Source organism: Rhinichthys klamathensis, unplaced genomic scaffold, assembly GCF_029890125.1.
Source record: "Rhinichthys klamathensis goyatoka isolate OS25496 unplaced genomic scaffold, OSU_Roscu_1.1 h1tg000111l_1, whole genome shotgun sequence".
Classification (NCBI taxonomy): Eukaryota; Metazoa; Chordata; class Actinopteri; order Cypriniformes; family Leuciscidae; genus Rhinichthys; species Rhinichthys klamathensis.
Window position 1 is genome coordinate 11,545,503 of NW_026606649.1, and position 24,125 is coordinate 11,569,627.

Genomic DNA, 24,125 nt, shown 5'->3' on the forward strand with positions numbered 1-24,125 from the left:
AATGATAATACAAGCTTCAGTGACTGTCATTTGGGAAAAATTTCAACAGGATATTGCAAATGCCAGTTTCATCAAATTCAATTGGGGCATATTTTATCCATTTGCTTTGTGTGTGAAGATGAAAAGAATATGCAGTACCACTTGGAATTAAAATGACTGGATGGAAACACAACACTAATAATTAAATCCTGTACGTTTGATGTTTACCTGTGTAAATCTGATGTGTAAACTGTACATTGGAAAGAAATTACGAATATATATAAATATGAGTGTCATTGTACTGTACAGTGTAGTTTACAACATCATAGCTTTAGCACTTTCTGGTTGAGTTATTGATCAATCGAAGTGATGTTACTAATCACATTCTTCCATCACAGGGTTGGATGAATATGGATTTCATTACCCTAGATTATGAACTGCATCATTGTATTTCCAGGGTGCGATGGTTTGAAGTGTGTTAAATGACATATTATCAATATTAATTGTGTTTTGGTCTTGTTCCTGACAGTGTTTTAAATACTGTTTAATCTTCTTTCTCATCTTGTTTGATTAAGAGAATATATGCCTCAACATTACAGTGGGATTTATGATTACTGTGGTCATTATGAAATATTCAGTAGCTACGCACCCATGATTTCAATGGAACAATTTGTGAGACATTACATCAGTTGTCTTTAATAGTATATCAATCTTTTCCTTATCAGTCTCTAACATCTACAGTTCTGGTGAAAAACCACACTGCTTAAGACTATTGCTCATAATCTTGGTATTGTTTGCTTTTGAGTCATTGAGGTGTAATTCAACCACTGTAACTGATGGATTCATTATGAAAACATGTTTAATAAATTCTACTAGTAAAGTGCTTGTTCTGCTTCTTATTAATGCAATTACTATTAACAGAGCTGAGACACAAACATCAGAGTTTATGAGATGGTCTCTGTTTTCTAGTCTTCAATCAGCCGTGTTCTTCCATCCATGTAAAACATTATACTGAGATTCCAATTCTTTCCGGTGGCTTTGAAATGTTTCTGTTTTATATTCACTTTAATTATTTCTCTGTCTGTTTGCAAATATCTCTTTTTCCCACCCTTCAAGGTCCATCCTGAATTCATAGCGCCTCCATGTGGTTACCCATTGTATGCAAATTATTACCACGTAAAACAAAGATAGGCCTTTTGATACTAAACTCACAGACAGCAGGAAAATGCTTACTGAATTTTAAGTTCAAATACAAAGGATACAAGTCGTCAAACCAACTACATATGGCTAAAATATAAACAACAATGTGATTTAAGCTCATGCGCATGCACGTTGTAGTAGAGTAAACAAACAAGCGGTTGGCTCTTGAACACAGCCGCCATATTAAGCGTTACGTCGCCAAGATCGTGTCTGTTGTCTACGTGGGCTTTTATTTTGAAAATCGTCTTTAGGGTGCGAAATTTCCTGTTTAGTTTTCTGACTTCATTTCAGCGAATTTTAGGTGTTAACGTTTTAGCTGTTTAAAACACACGGAGCAAAATAGAAAATATATAGTAGGTATGACCGAACTTAGACACAGAAAAACAACAGACTTTTGTAAACGAGTTCAGTTTGAGTGTTTTAGTTTGATGTTTTCGCTATTCCAGTGATGTGGATGAAGCTGGATTGATCACCAGACACCATAAATGTGTTTGTGTTCTGTATTATTGATTTCTTCTCAATAAATCACTGTCAAGTAAGTTCATGTTATTTATCATATTAGTTTGTAGTGTAGTGAAGACTGTGTTAGACAGTTTGTCTGAACAAAAGACGATACACAGTGTTAGCTACTTTACAACAATGTAATACACATGCAATAACAATGATCAATTGTGCTGCTGCTTTGTTCTAAATATGAATGAATGGCGTTATGAGAATATTCATAGACATGTTGTTTCTGATGCGTATTTTGTATGTTAAATTAAATATTTACTTGTATAGTAACTTAACTTCAGTGTCACAAAAAAAACAGTTAAACTTTATTTTAAGGTGACGTAGTAACAAATAAGTAAGCTACTGGGTAATATTGATTAACAACATGTACTTACTATAGAGTTAGGGCTAATGTTTGGTTTAGGGTTAGTGACTTGTAATTATGCATAACTTACTGTTAATACTATAGTAAGAACATGTAGTAACGTGTAACTACGTCACCTTAAAATAAAGTGTTACCAAAATAACAGAATTATCCAGAAAGCTTTTTACTGTTTGATGGAAATCCCTTAGTTAATTTATTAGCAGTAACAGGATACTGTGATAATTCATTTATAAGTGTGGATATTTGTTTTGTTTGTATTTATATAAAATACTGCATATCAAGTAAATGTGTGTTTTTTTTTTCCCCCTTTAGCTTCCTGTAGAAAAACATGAATGTGGATGTGGTGAGTTTCCGTTTGCCCGGGCATGGAGACAACACCCTGAGTAACATGAACTCCCTGCGGGCACAGCAGCACTTCTGTGACGTCACCATCGTGGCGGGAGGCAGGCGCATGTTCAGGGGTCATAAGGTCGTGCTGGCTGCTTGCTCTGCATTTCTCAGGGACCAGTTTCTCCTGAACCCCTCATCAGAGCTACAGGTGAACAGCTTCTCATACGATCAGAATTACTAAGTTAGAGGGTCATCAGAAGCGAACCATTTGATCTTTCTTCTGTATCATTAGTGTTGATTTGATCCATTTTACTTTTTATGTAGTGGATCTACTAAATTAGTGTGCCACCAGTTAGCATACAATTATTTTGATGACATTCTTTCCATCCACCCATCCAAGGACACGTCTCATTTCTGAATATAAAATATCCTTTACTCATTAAACCTATTTCAATACTTTTTCATTTTGATTTAGGTGTAATAGCTGCTTCATTGATAGACTGGTTGGGTTAAGCTAAAATGTACATATTTCTTGGCTCAGGTGCTATCAAAACATTACTGCATCAAAACACAGCAAATTTGGCTTAATCAGTGGCATGACTTTGGGCTAGGGAAGTGTCAGGAAACATGTTTGAAATCAATCTATATTTATGCAATTCGCATTTGGCTAAGCCCCGCCCCCCTTAGTAACTGTTGCTACGTCCGACAAACAAACTTCATCTGGGCTCTGGTATCAACATGGCTTATGCTGTGACAGCTCATCCTGCTGAAATTTTATCAAACTTTTATAAAGCAGCAAATAAAGTGTCCGATAGAAGTAGGCAAAATGGGCTGCAATATACGTTCGAAGGCTATCACGACATACAGGTGAAACGCAAGGAACAACAAGGCATCCAAATAGAGGCAAAAGCATACCGGTCACAGTAAAAAAAATAACCACCGCATATCCTACTAATTGAGACGGAGGCTGGGACTAACAATATCAAGGAGCAACACTGTTCATGCAAAGCTGGGTAGGTCTCTATTCACTTCTATAATCGTTATTACAAAGCAAACGGACCACGCGAGTATAAAGTTGTATTTATTAGCAGCGTGAGCTAGACGACACTTGTCAGGATTTGACTTCGGTTTTGGGAAGGGAAAAAAACGGACACCCCCCTCCAACCTCTCTGGGAAACGCGTATCTGTGTTACAAATGCCCCAGGCACAACGTTTAACTATATTTTTGATAAAACTACGACGGTAATAGCCTGTCGAGACCAACAATATGAGACGCCTGTGTTAAAGTCAATGAAGCGCTGTGTAAAAGTGTCGGACCTATGTGGAAGCTCGTTCTTGGCTGGGCTGTGATTGGTCAATCTACATTCTAGGGTGTGGCTTAGCCAAAGGCGCATTCCGTTTGGCATTGCTAGTGATGCAGAATTTACACACCTTTAAAGTTGGCATGAACTGAAAATTCACCCTATCTATTTTCTAAATGCACACGATTTTCCAAGGAAACAACAGACATCTTACTGGTGATGTATGCCGACATTTTTCAACCATTTAGTTCAATTAAACCCATCCCTTGCTTACAATCGACTGGACTGCAAGCTCACATTTAGATCTGCCTCCATTCATACAACAAACAATAAATAGAACCAGCTCCCTGCCTTACATTTTTTTCCATACCATTCGGATGTATATGGATCACTATATGGAAGAAAAGATCCGGCGCTACTACCGCTTCTTTGCAATCCTGTCAACTAATGCTCTCTCTGTTCAGCAGGTGTCGATGTTGCACAGCTCAACGGTAGTATGTGAACTCCTCCAGTCCTGTTACACAGGGATGCTGCAGTTCAGTGCCAGAGAAATTGTGAACTACCTGACCGCTGCCAGCTACCTGCAGATGGAGCATGTGGTGGAGAAATGCAGAGGAGCCCTGAGCCAGTACATGCAGCCCCGGAGTCGCAGCCCAATTGTGAGTATTCCAAACTCAAACACTATTACAGACCTTGTTTCTTCTTAATGAAATAGTTCATCCAGAAATAAAAATCCTGGCTTGGAGGAGACAATCTTTTCTGTACATTTACATAGAAGACACGTTTATGCAAAGCAACTTACAATAGAGGAACGTAAGCAATTAGTCACAGAGACAACAATATTTAAAGTATACAATCCCAGGTTTATTAGCAAGCTAGATTAGGAAACAAGATAGAGCAGGGGAGAAATGCAGAGAAGATAATAAAACTAAGATAATTTTTTGTGTGTGTGCAAGGCCCCATTTAGACCTGGTATTAAGAAGCGTTTTCATCAATCCTATCGCTAAATACAGGTGTAAACGGGGTCTAAAAAGTTTTGATCTTGTCTTCTTTCGACCACTTCCAGTGGTAGTCGAAAATGCATTTGACCGGACTGCTTTCGTGGTGTAGACGGTGATTGTGTCGTATGTGTTCCACAAAAGACTTTTGTGCCTACTTTCTGCCTACTGACCTAACATTATGGGAAGCGCGCTAGCCAAACGGGATTTAAACTTTGTCGGCTGAAGTTTGATTTGAAGACGAAAAACATCTTTCCTTCACCATTCCTGATTTGTAACACACACTCACCGCATTCGCGCAGTGGTCTTGCGGCTTTCAGAGCAGAAACAGAAGCTGCTGCTCTCCGTATGTTTTTCAGTCGTCTCCTTTCGCGTTCATATGATAAGTGCTGCAGCTTATTTTGTCCATTAGATCGAAAGATAAAAGACCCCTCCCCTCGAACAACTCAGGACAGAAGTGGTCGAAAGTGGACAAAATAGAAGGATTAAAACACCAGGTGTAAACAGGAATGTATCTCCCTCGTCCACTTGTGATCTGATCGACCAAACCGCATCTTAATATTAGGTATAAACAGGGCCTAAGTGCATTGGTTAAAGTTTGTGAAGTGGTTAAATGCTTGTAAAAGAGGTGTCTTCAGCTGTTTCTTGACAGTTGTGATGTTCTCAGTGCCTCGGGTGGAGGTTTGCAGCTCATTCCACCAGAGAGGATCAGTGAGAGTGAAGGTTTTGGAGAGTGACTTTGTGCCTTGTTGTCAGGAAACAAGAAGGCGGCACTCATTCAGTGACCGTAGCTGGCGGGTGGGTGCACACACTTGCAACAGTGAATTGAGGTTGGAAGGTGTTGTTCCAGTGGCAGTCCTGAAAGCCAGCACCAAAACCTTAAATTTGATTCTGGCCTCAACTGGGAGCCAGTGCAGTGAGATCAGGAGGGGTGTGACGTGGATCCTCTTTGGCTGATTGAAGACCAGACGTTTTGTCACATTCTAGATCATCTGCTGAGTCACTCTGAGCTCTAACAGACAAAATGCTTCTCAAAATCTCTGCAAAAGACCAGAGGCTGTCATGCTATAAAAAGGACTAGTAAAAGGGGTTCATACGAATAGAGATTTGTTATCTAAGTCTTAGTTTTGTGTAAGAAACTGACTGAAATTTAGGATGTTAGTATTTGACAATAGTGGCTTTCGCACCTGGTAGTTATAGGAACTCAGTTATAGGAACTAGCCACCAGGGAAGTCCTCCAATGACTAAATATTCCCCTAGCTCCATTTTCCTGGTTGCATTCGCACCGGCAGTAGGAACTCTGAAGTGCCGTAAGCCATTCAAGGTCAACTACTGGAGAATGGAGGACACGTGATCTGAGCTGTAATTTTGTTGTGTGCTGTGGGCTTTGTGATATCGGAGATAGAATGTAGATGTATAAGTTATGTGATTGAAAAGGAAAAAGGAGGGCTAAGAGACTAAATATCGTACTCGGTTACTAACGTAACCTCGCTTCTCTTTAGAGAGGGAACGAGTACTGCGTAATATCTTACGCTATCAGGAAAACCTCTTTTCCTCGAGATATTGAAGCCAAAAATTATCCTTAATTTTGAACCAATGTAAAACGCGTTGCGACAGCATGCAGACATAGGCAAGGCGGCTCGCGTGCCTATTGGCTGACCTGTGGCAACAGCAGCAGCCTATCGAGAGAGGCCCTGCGTGACGTGATACCCAATGGGGGTGCTTCGCGCCCGCCAGAATAGGCGTGGCCTTGGCCTATAAATATAGCTCGACAGGCTGATACAAACTGGTTTTCATCGCTGAAGCGAACCAGAGCTGTTGTATGCACGGCAAGATACGCAGTACTCGTTCCCTCTCTAGAGAGAACCGAGGTTACGTTAGTGACCGAGTACGTTCTCTTACGAGAGTATCTCTCGTACTGCGTAATATCTTACACTATGGGGAACACAATGCAACACGCCGTGCTTACTGGGATCCGACACCAAAGTCCCAAGGGCAGTAGCCCTGGGCTCATATAGTGCATAATCACCATAGACTCACAGAGAGTCGGAGAAGAGAGGCTGCAAGCATCATTCCCCATGAAATAGCATCCTACAGGAGCTAGTTATGTTAGCAATGTTTCACACAGACAAGGTGAACGTGTTCAGCCTGAACTGGGTGACAGTACGGGTTATTCAACACCCATGGAGCTGTTTTATAGATCAGTGAACGATACACAAGCAAAAACAGCACAGCGGGGCAGATAGTACTGAATTCTAGACCGACAGCAGCTTGGCCTGTAAGGCGGGAACCTCTAGGTTATAGAACCTTATAAATGTAGACGGCGAGGCCCAGCCTGCCGCCATACAGATATCTTGTAAGGAAATCCCACTCGACCACGCCCACGACGAGGCCACGCCTCTCGTGGAGTGTGCTCTGACACCCAAAGGACACTGCAGGCCTTTAGAAGTGTAAGCCAGCGCTATGGCATCGACTATCCATCCGGATAGTCTCGGTTTTGATGCGGCCAGTCCCCTGGAGCGTCCGCCAAACAAAACAAAGAGCTGCTCGGTCTGTCTGAAGACAGACGAGCGGGACACGTAAGCTCTCAGTGCCCTGACAGGGCAGAGGAGACTCGCATCCTCCTCCTCATCATGAACCGGGAGGGCACACAGGGAAATAACCTGGGCCCTGAACGGTGTGTTGAGGGATTTGGGCACGTATCCGTGCCTTGGTTTGAGTATGACTTTTGAGTCATTGGGCCCAAACTCCATACATGACGCGCTTACTGAAAGCGCTTGTAAGTCCCCTACGCGCTTCACTGAACCGAGAGCCATAAGAAACACCATTTTGAAAGACAGCTGTTTCATGTTTGACAAATGGATTGGCTCGAATGGGGCACCTTTCATGGCTTCCAAAACTGTAGAAAGGTCCCACGCAGGGACTGAAGGGGGTCTGGGAGGATTCAGCCTCCGAGCTCCCCTGAGGAATCGCACGACCAGGTCGTTTTTCCCCAGTGACTGGCAAGACGTCGGTTTTGCAAACGCCGCTATGGCCGCCACGTACACTTTGAGCGTGGAAGGGGTCCTGCCCTTATCCAGCAGCTCCTGAAGGAAGGAGAGTACTTCCGTAACCCCGCAGTCTACGGGTGAAAAGCCTTGACACCAGGCAGAGAACACCGACCATTTCGAGGAATAGAGCCGTCTAGTAGACGGGGCTCTGGCCTGCGAGATCGTGTTTAACACTCCTTCCAGGAGGTAAGCGGGTACCCATTGATGGCCCACGCACGTAGGGACCACAAATACGGGCGAGGATGCCAAATCGAGCCCTTTGCCTGAGAGAGGAGGTCTCTCCTCACCGGTATAGGCCACGGGGCGGATGCTGGTCAGCCGCATCAGGACTGGGAACCAGATCTGGTTCGTCCAGAGCGGAGCCACGAGCAGCACTGGGCATCCGTTTTCCCTGATTCGTTCCAACACTTGAGGCAGGAGCGAAACGGGCGGAAAAGCATAGAGGGGGCAGCGGGGCCATACGTGGGCCAGCGCATCCCTGCTCTTAGAGAAAAAGTTCAGACAGTGAGCGTTTTCTTGGGACGCGAACAGGTCCACCTGCGCTCTGCCGAACGTTTCCCACAGCAGTTGGACCGTCTGCGGGTGCAGCGACCATTCCCCTGCTGGGACATTGTTTCTGGACAGTCTGTCTGGTCCCACATTCAGGTGACCAGGCACATGCGCTGCTCTCAGCGAGAGCAGGTTGTGCTGAGCCCAGACCAGGAGGCGTTCCGTCAGCCTGTAAAGGTTTCGGGACCTGATGCCGCCCTGGTGATTTATGTACGCCACCACTAACATGTTGTCCGACCGGACCAAGACGTGGTGACCTTTTATCTGGGGACAGAAGCGGCGTAGCGCTTTGTCGACTGGTATCATTTCCAAGCAGTTTATGTGAAGGAGCTTTTCCCGTTCTGACCACAGGCCAGCGAACGGTCTGCCCTCGAGCAGCGCTCCCCATCCCGAGGTGGAGGCGTCCGTGGACACCACCTTCACACTCGAGGAGGTCCCCAGACTCACACCTGACTGATACCAGTCGGTTACTTTCCAAGGTTCCAGAGCTGAAACGCACTTTAGATCGACCCTGAGGCGAAACAGACCAGTGGTCCATGCCCGGGGCGGAACTCGGGCTTTCAGCCACATCTGCAGTGGGCCCAGCTGAAGTACAGAGGCTGCTAAGATCATTAGGCCCAGCATTTTCTGAAACCTTTTGAGCGGGACTATAGAGCCGTGGTGGAAGGATTTCGCGACGCGCTGAATGTCTAGTCCGCGCTCCGGTGACAGGCGTGCTGTCATGGATAGCGAGTCCAGCACTGTTCCCAGAAAAGAAATTTTCTGACTGGGAGACAGCAAGCTTTTTGCCCAATTGACTGTGAGGCCCAGATTCTCGAGGTGTTCAAGTAATGTGGCCCTGTGTTCTATGAGCTCTGAGTGTGATCGAGCTAGAATCAGCCAATCGTCCAAGTAGTTCAAAACTCGCATGCCCCGAAGTCTCAGGGGTGCGAGAGCCGCGTCCATGCACTTCGTGAATGTACGGGGTGCTAGGGACAGGCCGAACGGCAGGACTCTGTATTGATATGCCTGGTCCTCGAAGGCGAATCTCAAGAATCGCCTGTGATGGGACGCTATTTGTATTCGGAAATAGGCGTCTTTCAGATCTATTGACATAAACCAGTCCTCTTGGCGAACTTGCGCAAGGATTTTCCTGGTTGTAAGCATTTTGATCTGGCGCTTCACAATTGCTCTGTTCAGCTGTCGCAGATCTAAAATGGGTCTGAGTAGATTTTTATCCGCTGCAAGAGCCGGGATCGAACACGGGTCTCTCGCGCGAAGGCTTCGGGCTCCGCCACTGAGCCACAGGGGAGAACTACATTAGCGAAGCAGATAAGAGAACGTCATCACAGTTTTGTGTGTGTCGGCGTTTCTTTGCAGGTGTGCGTGCTGTACAACAGGCTAATTGCTGGAATATTGACATTTTCAGCCGCTCAAACTAAGAGGAGCTGAGAAATGTTTGAGAAATGGAGATTAGTCCGGCCTCGGCGGGACTAAAACACACTCTTTCCTCATTTTTTCCTCATATGCCAGCAGCCATATCACCCTGTAGCCCAAGACTGGTTGCCCACTGAAGCTAAGCAGGGCTGAGCCTGGTTAGTACCTGGATGGGAGACCTTCTGAGAAAACCAGGTTGCTGCTGGAAGAGGTGTTAGTGAGGCCAGCAGGGGGCGCTCACCCTGTGGTCTGTGTGGGTCATAACGCCCCAGTGTAGTGACGGGGACACTATACTGTAAATTGAGCACCGTCCTTCGGATGAGACGTTAAACCGAGGTCCTGACTCTCTGTGGTCACAAAAAATCCCAGGATGTCTTTCGAAAGAGTAGGGGTGTAACCCCGGCATCCTGGCCAAATTTGCCCAGTGGCCTCTGTCCTTCATGGCCTCCTAATCATCCCCATATATATATACCAATTGGCTTCATCACTCTGTCTCCTCTCCACCAGTAAGCTGGTGTGTGGTGGGCGTTCTGGCGCAATATGGCTGCCGTCGCATCATCCAGGTGGATGCTGCACATTGGTGGTGGTTGAGGAGATTCCCCCCTTCTATGTGAAGCGCTTTGAGTGTCCAGAAAAGCGCTATATAAATGTGATGAATTATTATTATTATTATTATTTTGCCGGTGACGCACGCCCATGGGGGGCGGGGTAGATTTCTTATAACGTAAAGAAAGCTAGCCGCGGTTTTAGGTCTTGATGCTGGCCCGTTTCCCTGACGACTCGTGGACAGAAGGGGGAGGTCCACAGAGCTCGCCCAGTCCTCACTGTAACCCCGGCATCCTGGCCAAATTTGCCAAATTTGCCCAGTGGCCTCTGTCCTTCATGGCCTCCTAATCATCCCCATATATATATACCAATTGGCTTCATCACTCTGTCTCCTCTCCACCAGTAAGCTGGTGTGTGGTGGGTGTTCTGGCGCAATATGGCTGCCGTCGCATCATCCAGGTGGATGCTGCACATTGGTGGTGGTTGAGGAGATTCCCCCCTTCTATGTGAAGCGCTTTGAGTGTCCAGAAAAGCGCTATATAAATGTGATGAATTATTATTATTATTATTATTTTGCCGGTGACGCACGCCCATGGGGGGCGGGGTAGATTTCTTATAACGTAAAGAAAGCTAGCCGCGGTTTTAGGTCTTGATGCTGGCCCGTTTCCCTGACGACTCGTGGACAGAAGGGGGAGGTCCACAGAGCTCGTCCAGTCCTCACTGTAACCCCGGCATCTTGGCCAAATTTGCCAAATTTGCCCAGTGGCCTCTGTCCTTCATGGCCTCCTAATCATCCCCATATATATATACCAATTGGCTTCATCACTCTGTCTCCTCTCCACCAGTAAGCTGGTGTGTGGTGGGCGTTCTGGCGCAATATGGCTGCCGTCGCATCATCCAGGTGGATGCTGCACATTGGTGGTGGTTGAGGAGATTCCCCCCTTCTATGTGAAGCGCTTTGAGTGTCCAGAAAAGCGCTATATAAATGTGATGAATTATTATTATTATTATGATTTTGCCGGTGACGCACGCCCATGGGGGGCGGGGTAGATTTCTTATAACGTAAAAAAAGCTAGCCGCGGTTTTAGGTCTTGATGCTGGCCCGTTTCCCTGACGACTCGTGGACAGAAGGGGGAGGTCCACAGAGCTCGCCCAGTCCTCACTGTCCGACGCCAGGATAGAGCAGCAGGTCTCCTCTACAGATGCAGCTATCTCGTCGTCATTAATGGCGGAAGCGGCGGCGCGCGGCGGCCGTTATCCGTCAGTGAGCGACTCGAGTGAAGCTGGTGAAGCTGGCGGGCGAACTGGCGAGCTTTCACGGGCTGGAGAAGGCTCGGGGACCCGCTTAGTACGGCGTTTTACGGCGTGCCACTGTAGCGGGTGGAAGTACAGTTTCGCTGAAGGATGCCAGGCGAGTCCTCAGAGTCACCGTAGGCAATAGCTCGCAGTGAGGGCAGCGGCCGTCGGCGAGCGCGAGAGCTGCATGATCCTCTCCCAGGCAGGAACGCATCACATGGCGGTCCCCGTCGCTGAGTGTGGCTCGGCACGAGCCACAGGAGGATGGCATCTTTAAAAAGACGCGCCTCTTTTAGATGATAGATGTGTGAGTCGCGGGGCGAGCACACACACACATACACACAGAGCAGAGTAAAGGATATATAGTACGCTGGAAAGCGCAGCAGGTACGGCGGCTGAAGGCGGCGAGGTGAAGGCCAGCGACTTCAGGCTCAAGGGCTCGTCCCGCTGAAGGCTTGCATCAACGGCGCGGCTTCTCACTCCGGATCCAGCGATGCGTGTAGCTTCGCTGAAGAGATGAAAATCAGTTTGTATCAGCCTGTCGAGCTATATTTATAGGCCAAGGCCACGCCTATTCTGGCGGGACGTGACGTAAATGGGCGCGAAGCACCTCTCTCGATAGGCTGCTGCTGTTGCCACAGGTCAGCCAATAGGCACGCGAGCCGCCTTGCCTATGTCTGCATGCTGTCGCAACGCGTTTTACATTGATTCAAAATTAAGGATAATTTTTGGCTTCAATATCTCGAGGAAAAGAGGTTTTCCCGATAGCGTAAGATATTACGCAGTACGAGAGATACTCTCGTAAGAGAACCTACGACAACTTACAGTGCTACATTTCTTGAGAACAAAACACAATGCCGCAGACAAAGGCGACAGGTAAATGCTATCTATCGCTGTTTTCTATGTTCGTGTAGTTAGTTCGTGGAGTAAGTATATTATAAACTGTGTTTTCACAGCTTTTTCAAAAACGCCGGGTGCCGGCGACGTTTCGTATGGCATGTGTTCGGCCAACGTCACTGTCAGTTGCTATTGTGCTGGGTAGGAGCTAAAAAATCGTTCCCAGTTCCTGCTCTGTGAACACGCCAAAAAGCTGGTCCTTCCGCCAATATTATAGGAACTATAATACTCATCCGGTGCAAAAGCTTCAACTACTGTCTGCAGTAGTTCTTGTATGGTGTCAGAAAACTGAAACCATACAACTGAATAAATACAACAAACAATACAACTGAAATGACCACTTTTATACTTTTTGTTTGAGCTTGACAGCCCATGGTGATTGTTTGATTCAATAAAAAAAAGGCAACTGCTAGAGATGTTTGGATTGACATGAGGGAATGACATGAGGGTCAACATGAGAGTAAATGATAACAGAATTGGAATGACATGAGGGTCGACATGAGAGTAAATGATAACAGAATTGGAATGACACGAGGGTCGACATGAGAGTAAATGATAACAGAATTTTTATTTTTGGCTGAACTATCTATATAAAAACTTATTGTAATACAAAAACATAGTGCAACATTGAAATTCTTTCTCACTCCCTCCCTCCATTTCCACTTTGTTCTTGTTCATTCATTGTCTATTACTCTTACAATCTATTTAGACTGTGAAATCAGAAGACCCTCAGTCTATGCCAGTGATTGTCAGTGGAAGTACCCATTCACTGGGATCTATTTCATCTCCTTCTGATACTGCATCGCTGCATCCGCACAGTTCAGGAAAGGAGCTCCAGGCTGCAGATGCTGAACTCTCCAACATCCCTCTCAAAGATGTCAGTGATTTGACCATACACCATGTAAATATCTGCTGGATTTGATTCAGAAGCTAATAGATCAAATCAAATGCATGTGCTTGCATTTTAGGATTTTAAGATGTAGATTTGATGTCGTCTTAATCTCAAAGGAAAATACAGAGGGACCTTTCACATTGACAGCCCTATTACTAGAATTTGTCAAGTATTGATATTGGTGTTTGTAGTATTCGTCCCTGTTGATGGATAGTCGAATATGAAACATGTTTCCATGATTTTGTCACTGAAAAATGCCATGCAGTGATTTCCGTGAACATTTTTGAGCAAAAAATAGTTTTTTTTTGGAATTCTTCAGAATTTTTCAATAATACCAAAAAAGGAGCAAGATCTGGTTGAGTTGCGTTGGTTGTGTGTTTAAACTCACGGTTATGGTACGGGGCGTGACATTTCCAAAACACGCTCGAAGCGCTTAACTAATCACAACACACTAGTCCAGCCAACCAATCAGAGCACATTGTGCTTTTCTTATGGAGGGGCTTCATAGAGATGGGAACTAAACAGCATTACTGATAGACTTGGAAGAGAGGTACTGCAATAACGTAAAATATGTGAAAAATAATGTTTTTTGAACGTTTAAGCATAAAAACTAGTAGACATTCTAGTAGACCCCAAAAAACAAAACCAAGACTTTAAGGGCTTAATATGTCCGCTTTAAATAGAGACACTATTAAAACCACATATTACTAGAGTTTTGAGAAAATAAAGAATCTGACATTTGTATAATGGCCTTCTGGAAAACTTAATGGCTAAATAAAAACCACATTAAAATTATTGCAATGTTCCTTAATTCTGCCTCGCCCCAGCAAAATCATGACAAATTGTGTATGTTCACAATAAAGCTCAGCCATATGTGGTAGCCGCATAACTGCTCAGTTGCATATATTTGCATAAAGACTTATTGCAACAGATATGTCGCATCAAATTGCTAAAATTAATTACTTTTGGTTGCTACATTGCTGTCAGTTTGAACTTCCCTAATCAAGATCAGCTCTTATTTTGGCAGCTTGCTCGTTTGCGTCTAACAAGTTCAACTAATTTATGTTTTCACCATGACAGATTAGAGGATCAGATGGATCTGTCCACTTCGAGGGAGAGGACGGGCATGAAAGTGACATCTTTCAGGTGCACATCAATGATGAACATCAAGACCCAGAGAAGTCCCCCGGTGCTGGGGAGGAAGACAGAGAAGCTGTTGTTGTATTAGACGACCACTGTCAGCTGGACACAGGCATAGATGAGCCCAATATGGAGGGGCGAGCCAAAGGTAACGGCCTCCGAGGGCCGGGCCGCATGTGGAAACGACGCAACGGAGAGCACAGGGGAGGCAGAGGAAGAGGCTTTAAACACAGAAAGCGGTACACCTTCAAGGACCGCAAGCTCTTGGGTAACTATCAGGAAGCTTGGCGCTTTCCAACCCCAGATGAGATCATGGGTAGTTTTGGAGCGGACTTTGGGGCCAATTACCTGTCCAATCAACATCTTGCCGACGGTACCCTCCGCGTTGACTACAGGGCTGGAGAGGGACAAGGAGTAGAGATCGGCTCCGATGGAGCTCCTGCACATTTCGGTGTGGAAGCTTCCAGCGGGGAAGAAGCAATGGGAGTCGGGGCGCCTTCGAATGAGCGTGGAGCTGCTGACGAGTCCGTGGCAGTGGTGGGATCCACGTCATGCGTAACAGGACCAGTAGTGTGTGAGCATTGCGGATTAGCGTTTTCCTCAACACAGGATTTAGCCATGCATTCCCTGTCGACACACAGGCTATATGTGTGTCCATGCTGTGGGAAGAACTTCAGCCACTCCAGTAACCTCAACCGCCACATGATCGTCCATCGCGGCTCTTCAAAGCTCCACTGCTGCCCCCTGTGCCACAAGACCTTCACTCAGAAGTCAACACTGTGCGACCACATGAACCTGCACAGCGGGGAGCGCCCGCACGTGTGCGCATACTGCCACGTCAGCTTTGCCCACAAGCCTGCTCTACGCCGCCACCTAAAGGAGCAACACGGAAGGACCACAGCCCAAAACTACCTGGAGATGCAGCGAAACAATGAGGGCAGTGTTGGGGGTGGAGTTTAGATCACATTTTATCATCGGTAGTGTGGGTTGTTACAATGAAATCAAAATTAACCTTGTTTTGTTTCTTAATACACGTTTGTAGGCTTATTGTGCATAATTTATCAGTGCACATTAGAAAAAAAATGTTTGTCTTCGTAATCAATATATAAAAACTTTATGGTTGCTTCAAAATGATTTCGAATTGTCATTGTGCAGGCCAAACACTGCCAAAGCATTTGCTCTTTAGCCTGGAGAAACAAAATGATAGTGCCCTTGTTAAGACCAATTGCCACTGCACATTTGACACTGACCAAGGGCAACAGACACTTCTCTGGGTTTTGCCATTGTTGGTATTGGTCGGCACTTGTTTGGCATGTTTAATTAGCATTTGTCGGGTAGCAGAATGTCTGAGAAGGGACGTACTGTCATCTGGGGGATTGCCTGTGTTGGTCGCCGTCTATAGCCTCGTTCACACTACAAGCGACAAAGCGACACAATACCATTCATTTCAATGGGGAGTGGGCGATTTCCGGCGACCGTTGGCGACCGGATGGGGCGTGTCTGGCGACGCGACAAAGTTGAGATCTGTTTAACTTTATGCAAATGAGGAGCGACTTTCGGGAGCGACAACCAATAGGAGCGGAGCGCGTGTGATCCTTCTCCACATCATTGGATGTCATTCATAAAGGCAACCAGTAGTGGGAACTCCCACTAGCGACCTCATCGCCAGCCACTGGCGACATGCAGCGACAAAGTCGCTTGTAGTGTGAACGGGGCTTATCAGTGCAGTGTGAATTGGCCTTTATATTCACTTATAGGGACAGTTTACCCAAAAATGAAATTCTACAATTTCCTTGTCAGGCGTCTCCAACCTTATTTCATTTGAGAGCTAGTTTTTAAAAATTAAAGTGGCTGAGAGCTACTCATGTTATTCAATACTTAAATCTCTCAAAGAATGTATCATAACTCTCAAATTAACAATCCATGAAAATAGTGTTTTTTTCTGTTTTTTTCTGAATGAAGATTTCTTCTTACTCATCCTGATGTAAACAAGCCTTGTTGCCATATGAGCATGATGATGCTGATTGAATCTTCAATGTCCCAATAAGGTTTATTTCTTTTGTTGGTTTTTATTCTTTTATATTACATGTTCATAAATAAATAAATAATCTTCACGGCTGATATGTCAAATACTTCATATCCATTGGAGGGGGTGGGACACTATTAGCTCAGTCTGATTGGATAAAAAGGACTACGTCTTGGCGAGCTACCTTAAAGGGATAGTTCACCCAAAAATGAAAATTCTGTCATCATTTACTCACCCTCAAGTTGTAACCAAACAGGTTTGATGGGCTCCATTGACTTCCATATTATGGAGGAAAAAAATACTATGAAAGTCAACGGGGCCCATCAACTCTTTGGTTACTCAAACTTTTATGTTCAGGAGAAGAAAGAAATTCATACAGGTTTGGAACAACTTGAGGGTGAGTAAATGATGACAGAATTTAAATTTTTTGGGTGAACTACCCCTTTAAATCAGGCCATGAGTGACGTGTTGGAGACCCCTGCCTTATGTTCTAAACCTCAATTACTTTTTTCTGTGAAGCATAGAAGATATTTTGAAAAGTGTCCTGGTGTTTTTTTTATTTGTCCAAACATTTAAAATCAACAAGGTCCAATATTGTTTGAACCTCAACACTCTTATATTTTGAAATATTGACAGAATTTCTATTTTTGGGTGAACTATCTGTTTATACCACACAAGAGCACAAATACTACGGTTTTCTGTTTCTCTTTATGGGTTAAAGGTCACTTACTACAAGTGAGCAGACAATAATGGACACCAAGGGAAGGTCTAGCATATCTCTTACTTGTAAGAGTGATAAACATGTTTAATACAAACAAAATGTTCATGAATTAGTACTGTGCGTGATAAGGAAAGTAAGAAAACGTGTTTGTTATTTTTGCTGTAGTGCAATTTTAGTGTCTGTATGTCGCCAATCCATGAAAGCCTTAATAAAAAGCTTTTGTTCCAACTGTTTTTCTCTTGCTGTGAATTCATTTTACATTGCCGGTCACCTTAAAGGCGAAGTGTGTAATTTTATTATTTACTCGCCCTCATTACATTACAGACATCTATGAATTTAATCTGCGGAATACAAAAACCAAACAGCTTTGGTCACCATTGACTTCCATTGAATGAAAAAAAAAAAAAAAAAACACGAGATATTTCTCAAAATACCTTATGTGCCACAGAATAAAATTAGTCATACAGGTTTGGAATGACATGAGGATATGATAACAGAATATTCTTCTTTTTTTTTCAGTATATCCAGTCAACCACCATTCGTTTCCTCTGCTTCCTAGAGGCTGCTGTCCAACATTTGAACGCTATATTCCAGTTCACAGCCTGCTCTTCCTATCTGGGTTCTTCCAACAATCTCTTGATACTTCAGCCTTGAAACCGACTGGTTCACAATCCCTTCCGCTTTTAAAGCATGTCCAGTTCTGATGCAAGCCTGGCCACCTCTTACTGACTGATCTGATGATTTCTGTAGCTCCAGATGTGACTTCTCCTGTTTGTATCCCAAAGTGATAACTGTTATACATTTCTTCTAGACAGTGCTACGTCTGAAAGACAACGTAGTAAGCCAAGCGACTTTCTGCTGTAATTGTTAGCCTTGCTATCCATCTTTGTCATTGCAACTGTCTTAACCTCCTCATACATCTTTAGCAACCAGTACAGTGTGAAACAATGATCTATCTTATCCAGGCCTCTTTCAGTTGCTTCAACACCAACCCTGCCATGTGTTTATCCAAATAATCTACTGTGTAGGCTTTCTCTAAGCTTCAAATATGCTTCTCTACCATTTCTGGGATACTGTCCCCCTCCACATTGAATGATATCCGGTCATTCCCCACTCCTTTATGAATAGAAAGGCCATGTTTTTGTCAGTTTGTATATGCAGCTGTCTAAAAAAATATTTCTAATACCATTCATGTAGCCGCCCAACGCTGGCAATCTCACCATATCTCGTCACAATTGAGATCATCTTAAACATTGCCGTAAACAGGATGGGAAAGTTGAAACAACCCATTGCTATTCCCTTTTTCAGTTCCTGCCAACTAGTTGTGAAATGCTAAACAGCGTTTATATAACAGTGCATGCCTCTGTATTTGTATTCTGTTTCCCTTTAGGCAAAACCAGAGCACTGCAATGTCTGAGAGCTCATTTCATCAATAGCATCTAATGTTGTGGATTGTTGCGGGGAAGAGCTTGTTCCACACAGCAGAGGACTGCAGTAAATCGGTTATTATTCATATACACAGCTATCCATACTAAGCACAGATTCACTTGATGTCACCTGAAAAACTGAAAAGAAGCTTATAGTGTCGGCCTGTTGTTTCACTGAGGTAATAATTTGTTAGTTTGTTCAGATTGTTAAGTGTCGCTCCACACGTAGACGTTTGATTGATTTATTGAACACAACAACATAAACCATAACTGAGCTAAATGTCCAGAGACACTGAGCAGTAAACATGCTCAAACATCATGATAATTACTTAAGAAAATGACAGAAAAGTAAGATTTACTTTGTCACTTCTATGAAAAACAAAATGTCTGCTTTAAGTAGACAATCTAAGTGGACCTCTTTAGAAATTTAGCATGTGCTAAACAACTGTTTTCAAAGGAAATCTTCGTTGTAGACGACCTGGCTCCGTTTGTCTCTGTACGAGCCCTTGGCACTGTTCTGCACAGCTGTGAAGGATGGAGATAGAAAAGGAGAAATGGGTTAGTCAAGTGTGCAACACTCAGTCTCCTTGACAGTTTTTCCCTGTGAAATGTCCTCATTTACCAAGAGAGGCCCAGACAGATTTCCCTGTGGCGGCATCAAGCATGGGCTGCTTCCTGGCAATGCTGACTTTGATGTTGACGTCACCCACAGTAGTGCCATTCAGCTGAGAGGCAGAAAGAGTGGAAAAAGGGTTTCTTTAAGTGAATAAATAAAGGTGTTAAATCCTAATGCCTGTAAAGGGTCATATAACAGAAAACAGGATTTCCCTTGTGCATTTGTAATACAGGAATGTTGATGTACAATGTAGACTAAGCTTGAATATACACAATACAAAGCTCCACAGTCCACATCAGACTATTTATGGATGCTAAGCTGCAAACCTTGACCATTAGAGCTTGCATGACTGTAGGCGAGTGCTCACAAGTAGTATCACTTGTGTGGTCGGCTTCGAATGTACCAGAACTATTCAAATTAATTTTCGGTAATTGAAATAAAGCTGAAATAGAAGTTGATATACTAAAATTATTAAAACTGAAATAAAACAAATTAAAGCTAAATAGAAATATTTAAAAAAAAAAAGTAATATATAAAGGTCACAATTTGGATAGACAAAATATTTTTTCTGCTATGGCCTTGTATACGGCAAGTATAGAATCAAGTATGGATTACCAAAACAAATATGGATAACGACTAGTCCTTATTGACCACATGCGAAGTGAACGACTACATGTGAAGTGATTAGCCTGTCATAACTGAGGTTATTTACATATGGAAGTCTTAAAGCAGCAAAAACATGTTGAATTTAGGGTCAGAGAAAATGCATTGTAAATATAAAAATATGATGCTACAATAGTGTAGAAAGTGGCCCCATAAAGAGATTGGACCACTGACCTCTGCCACAGCTTGGTCTGCTGATTCCATCTTCTCAAAGGTCACAAAGGCACAACTGGTAAGAGACAGAGGGAAAAATAATAATAATATTTTGTTTTCCCAGACAAGTTTGGGGTTAGTACGATTTTTTTTTTAAAGAAATTATACTTTTGGCAAGGATACAATAAATTGATCAAAAGTGACAGTAAAGACGTTTATGAGGATACAAAAGATTTCTATTTCAAATAATTGCCGTTTTGAACTTTCTATTTGTCACAAAAATCCTGAAAAAAATGTATCAGTTTCCACAAAAAGAATTAATAGGCACAGCTGTTTTCAACATTGATAATAATAAAAATGTTTCTTGAGCAGTAAATCAGCATATTTGAATAATTTTCTGAAGAATCATTTGACTGAAGACAGTAATGATGCTGAAAATTCAGCTTTGCCATCACAGAAATCAATTACGTTTTACTATATATTCAAATAGAAAACAGTTCTTTTAAATTGTAATAATATTTGACAAAATTATTGTTTTTACTGTATTTTTTAAATTGTGTTTTTAGCCTTAAATTAAAAAAAAAATCTTACTGACCCCAAACTTTTGAATGGTAGTGTTCTTGTGTATCCCTGTAAATCTACCATTACAAAAGATAAAACTTAGAATTAAAACTCCTAGTTTTAATTATAAGTCACTAGACATCACTAATTCCTAGTGATGTCTAAAATTACAAAATATACTAGATCCTGGCTCAATTTATTCCTGTTTCAACCAAATCAATCCTATACGCTTTTCTATAGACAATCAAGTGAGTAGGTTCCTCCCTTTCCAAATGTCCAATAGGATCAGAAAACAATCGTACTTGCGTGGTGAGTCCATTGAAAGGTCGATGATGTTGCCATGCTGAGCAAAGGCTGAGCGCAAACTGTCTTCCACTAAACCTGTGCCGTATACATACACTGTGTTTCCTTTGCGCACCCCTCTGCGCTCTGGATATGAGTCTGACCCTGAACAACATTACAGAAAATAATTAGACTTCCAGATTTTCAACAGAACAAAGCTTATTATCATTAAGTATTACAAAACGCATATCCATGAAATATGAATAAACATTGCAATACAACAATATGAATTATTTTAAATCAACTTACTGTTTCACAGATTCACTTACGTCTGTAGGGTCCGTCCCGCTCTCTGTCTCGTTCTCGGTCTCGTTCTCTGTCCCTGTCACGATCTTTGTCCCTGTCTCTGTCCCTTTCTCTATCCCGGCTCCTGTCTCGTTCACTATCCCGATCTCTCTCCCGGCCTCTTTCACGGTCCCTCTCTCTGTCCCGGTCTCTGTCTCGATCTTTCTCCCAGTCTACCTCTCTTTCCCGATCCCGCTCAGGATCTCGAATCAACATCCCTCCCTCATCATCACGAGATCGATCTCCAGGAACAAAACTGTGGGACAGAAAAAAACAGTCTAATATTCGACTTTCTATGATGGTTTATATTATTCTTTACACTGAGTCTGACAGTCTCACCTCTCATACAGGGATTTCCTGTGGGCCCGTTTAGCAGACTACAGCGAGAAGAAACAACATTATGTAAAGTCAAGTTTACGGACACATCCAACGGGCAAAAAAAGTCACTGTTTAGAATTAAATAGGCAAATGCTTAAGACATAGCAATGCATAGACTTGATTGGATCATTACTGCAGTGATTATTATCTTTGAAGCATTTCATATGTTTGGCAACAGTTCTTCTAACCCTAACTGATGTTAGTGTGTAGCTTTTAATTTCTTAAACTGTATGAAGACACATTATGGCCATATTCCAGGAAGACAATGTCAAGATTCATCAGGCTCAAACTGTGAAAGAATGGTTGGGAGAGAGCATGAAGAATCATTTTTACACATGAATTGGCACCTCTGAGTCCAGACCTTAAATTATTTGAAAGTCGTGCTGGAGGAGACTTTACAGAGATACAAGATCAATGCAAGATCTTGTGGAAATAACATCACAACATTTATTTCCATCAATAGGTCCATCAATTAGAGTTAGAACAACTGTTGCCACCACTTTATAAAAGCTGTAAGCCACATAAGGAAGTGCGTTACGGCCATTTTACCACAGTTAAAGGGGCTCTGCTTGATGCTGTGGCTAATAAATCACTGAAATGTACAGCCGTGAGTAGATCATTTCTACAGTGTAAACCAACATTACATCAGGAGGCTCCTCATCTGTAGAGACGCTCCTTTGAAATGGTAGGAATGCTGGAGCAGGACCTTTCTCAGGATCCTGGGAAATAAAGAAACTCCATAAATAGCTATGTATGACAGAAAAAGTATGACATTAATGAGGTTAAAAAAAAGCATCTTACTTTAAGTTTACCCTCGAGTGTTCTGGAGCGCTTGAAGCCTGAGTTCTTGTTTTCTGATTTGATGGCACTGATGGCTCCAGACTTGATCAGCATTTTCGCTTGCTCTGTTGCTGTCGCTGTGTCCACCACTGGCTGATCTGACAAAGCTTAACAGAGACAGCGAGATCATTCGTAGAGCACTGATTTCATCTGGAAATTCCAGAGATCCACAGATTTACTTACTGCGCTTCAGTCCTGTCTGACTCGTCTGATTTGTGGAGCTCTGTTTCTTCAGAGCCATTAGGGCCTTTTTCTACATAAAGTGAAATAAAGGTAGACAAAATAACATGTAAAATGGATAGTTTATATATCACATACATGCATATATGAGTATTTTATGGAAGCCGATTTCCGCAACGCAAGAAAAATAATCATGCTTTGGTAAAAGTCATAATTATAACAAAAGTAATAAAAAATGGTGACATCCTAAGTCATAATTATGAGTCATAGTTATGACTTTTTATGTGATAAACGTCATAATTATGAATTAGTATGCCATAACTATGATTTACCGATGCATGTTTTTTTTTTCTTATATGGTGAAATTGGACTTCAGTAGTATTTTGTCTTGCTCATTATTATATGAGCCATTTTGGCTTTATTTTTCTTAAATAAACAATGACAAAGTGTAATATGTCATGTGCTGCTGTTCATCTGAGGTTGTATTTACCTCATTTAAATACCAGATTTTTTTTTATATGCCCTGATACGTAAAACCATAGAATTCAAAAGGGTGTTCTTTCTTTTTCACATGACTGTATATATACACAGAGTAGTCAACATTTGAAGTGGTTCAAAAAAGTTAATCAAAGTTGTCCTAAGACAAGAACGGATATTGTTCAAAATCATGTAACTTTGATGAAAGGTTTTGTTCCACTTCAAATGTTGACTACTGTATAATTGACACAACATTGAATCAACTGACTTGAGCTAAAAAATTACATTATTGTCCTCTGCAGAGATGTTTTACAGCTGAAAATGCTTCATGACTGATACATTTTGCAACATTAACACAACACTGTTTTTTTTTTTTTACTGTGAATCTACTTTGAAACTGTTTGTATTGTCTAAAGCGCAGCAAGCGCTATATAAATAAATGTGACAATGTGACTTGACTTGAGCAATTTTTGGTTACAGAAAATTGGTATATTGAAAACAGTAACTATAGTTTTTCACCTTTTTCTTTAATTTGGCATATTTCTTCTGCAATGCTTCCTCATCTTCTGTTAGTGAGCTGGGAAATATCGCCATTTCGATGGATCTGAAGAGAGAATAACAACAGTAATATGTTACAACAGATGTCCTTTCCAGTCAATGCATCACCTTAACACGTTATCGATGTTTCCGTTACATAAGGCTTTTAACAGTTTTCATTAAAAAAATGTAAACTGCATAAAAGACGCTACTTTATATTTAATTACCGTGAATTCGAAGGATGAATTTATAAGAATGAACGTCTGCAGTTTTCCTTATTCGGCGCGCGAATGTGACGTCATCTACTATCTTCCGAGGATCCAGTCAAAACAAAACAAAAATGTCCATACCTATTTTTTTATTTTACCCATTTTAAATGTGTTAAAAACGGAAATTTATTTTATATCACGCACATAGACCGTTATGTTGAAAAATACTAAATAGAAAT

General features: G+C 42.6%; 2 protein-coding genes across 4 annotated transcripts; one reads left to right on the forward strand and one right to left on the reverse strand.

Annotated features, from left to right (window-relative positions):
• The first annotated feature begins 1,502 nt into the window (after positions 1-1,502).
• Positions 1,503-15,861, forward strand: LOC130087932 (zinc finger and BTB domain-containing protein 12-like). 3 transcript variants are annotated; one of them, XM_056254490.1, is made up of 5 exons: positions 1,503-1,714; positions 2,369-2,594; positions 4,152-4,346; positions 13,149-13,340; positions 14,412-15,861. In XM_056254490.1, the coding sequence occupies exons 2-5, from the start codon at positions 2,385-2,387 to the stop codon at positions 15,429-15,431; spliced, it is 1,617 nt and encodes a 538-aa protein (XP_056110465.1). In that variant the 5' UTR covers positions 1,503-1,714; positions 2,369-2,384; the 3' UTR covers positions 15,432-15,861. The 3 variants fall into 3 exon arrangements, with proteins under 3 accessions (XP_056110465.1, XP_056110466.1, XP_056110467.1); XM_056254491.1 differs by having other exon boundaries at positions 4,155-4,346; XM_056254492.1 differs by lacking the exon at positions 13,149-13,340.
• Positions 15,862-18,873: 3,012 nt separating this feature from the next.
• Positions 18,874-24,011, reverse strand: nelfe (negative elongation factor complex member E). Its single transcript, XM_056254495.1, has 11 exons — positions 23,905-24,011; positions 23,660-23,744; positions 22,667-22,736; positions 22,445-22,590; positions 22,288-22,362; positions 21,605-21,642; positions 21,250-21,521; positions 20,941-21,085; positions 20,099-20,153; positions 19,268-19,370; positions 18,874-19,170 (listed from the first exon to the last, which is right to left on the reverse strand). The coding sequence occupies exons 2-11, from the start codon at positions 23,732-23,734 to the stop codon at positions 19,097-19,099; spliced, it is 1,053 nt and encodes a 350-aa protein (XP_056110470.1). The 5' UTR covers positions 23,735-23,744; positions 23,905-24,011; the 3' UTR covers positions 18,874-19,096.
• Between the last annotated feature and the right edge of the window lie 114 nt (positions 24,012-24,125).

Excerpts from the sequence above, each read along its gene's own strand:
- LOC130087932 (XM_056254490.1), top strand. The coding sequence starts at position 2,385 with ATGAATGTGGATGTGGTGAGTTTCCGTTTGCCCGGGCATGGAGACAAC. Across the intron at positions 2,595-4,151 it reads ACCCCTCATCAGAGCTACAG|CAGGTGTCGATGTTGCACAG; the intron begins GTGAACAGCTTC and ends CTCTCTGTTCAG. Across the intron at positions 13,341-14,411 it reads GTGATTTGACCATACACCAT|ATTAGAGGATCAGATGGATC; the intron begins GTAAATATCTGC and ends TCACCATGACAG.
- nelfe (XM_056254495.1), bottom strand. The coding sequence starts at position 23,734 with ATGGCGATATTTCCCAGCTCACTAACAGAAGATGAGGAAGCATTGCAG. Across the intron at positions 21,086-21,249 it reads GCGGGACGGACCCTACAGAC|GGTCAGACTCATATCCAGAG; the intron begins GTAAGTGAATCT and ends AATGTTGTTCAG. Across the intron at positions 20,154-20,940 it reads TCAATGGACTCACCACGCAA|TTGTGCCTTTGTGACCTTTG; the intron begins GTACGATTGTTT and ends GTCTCTTACCAG.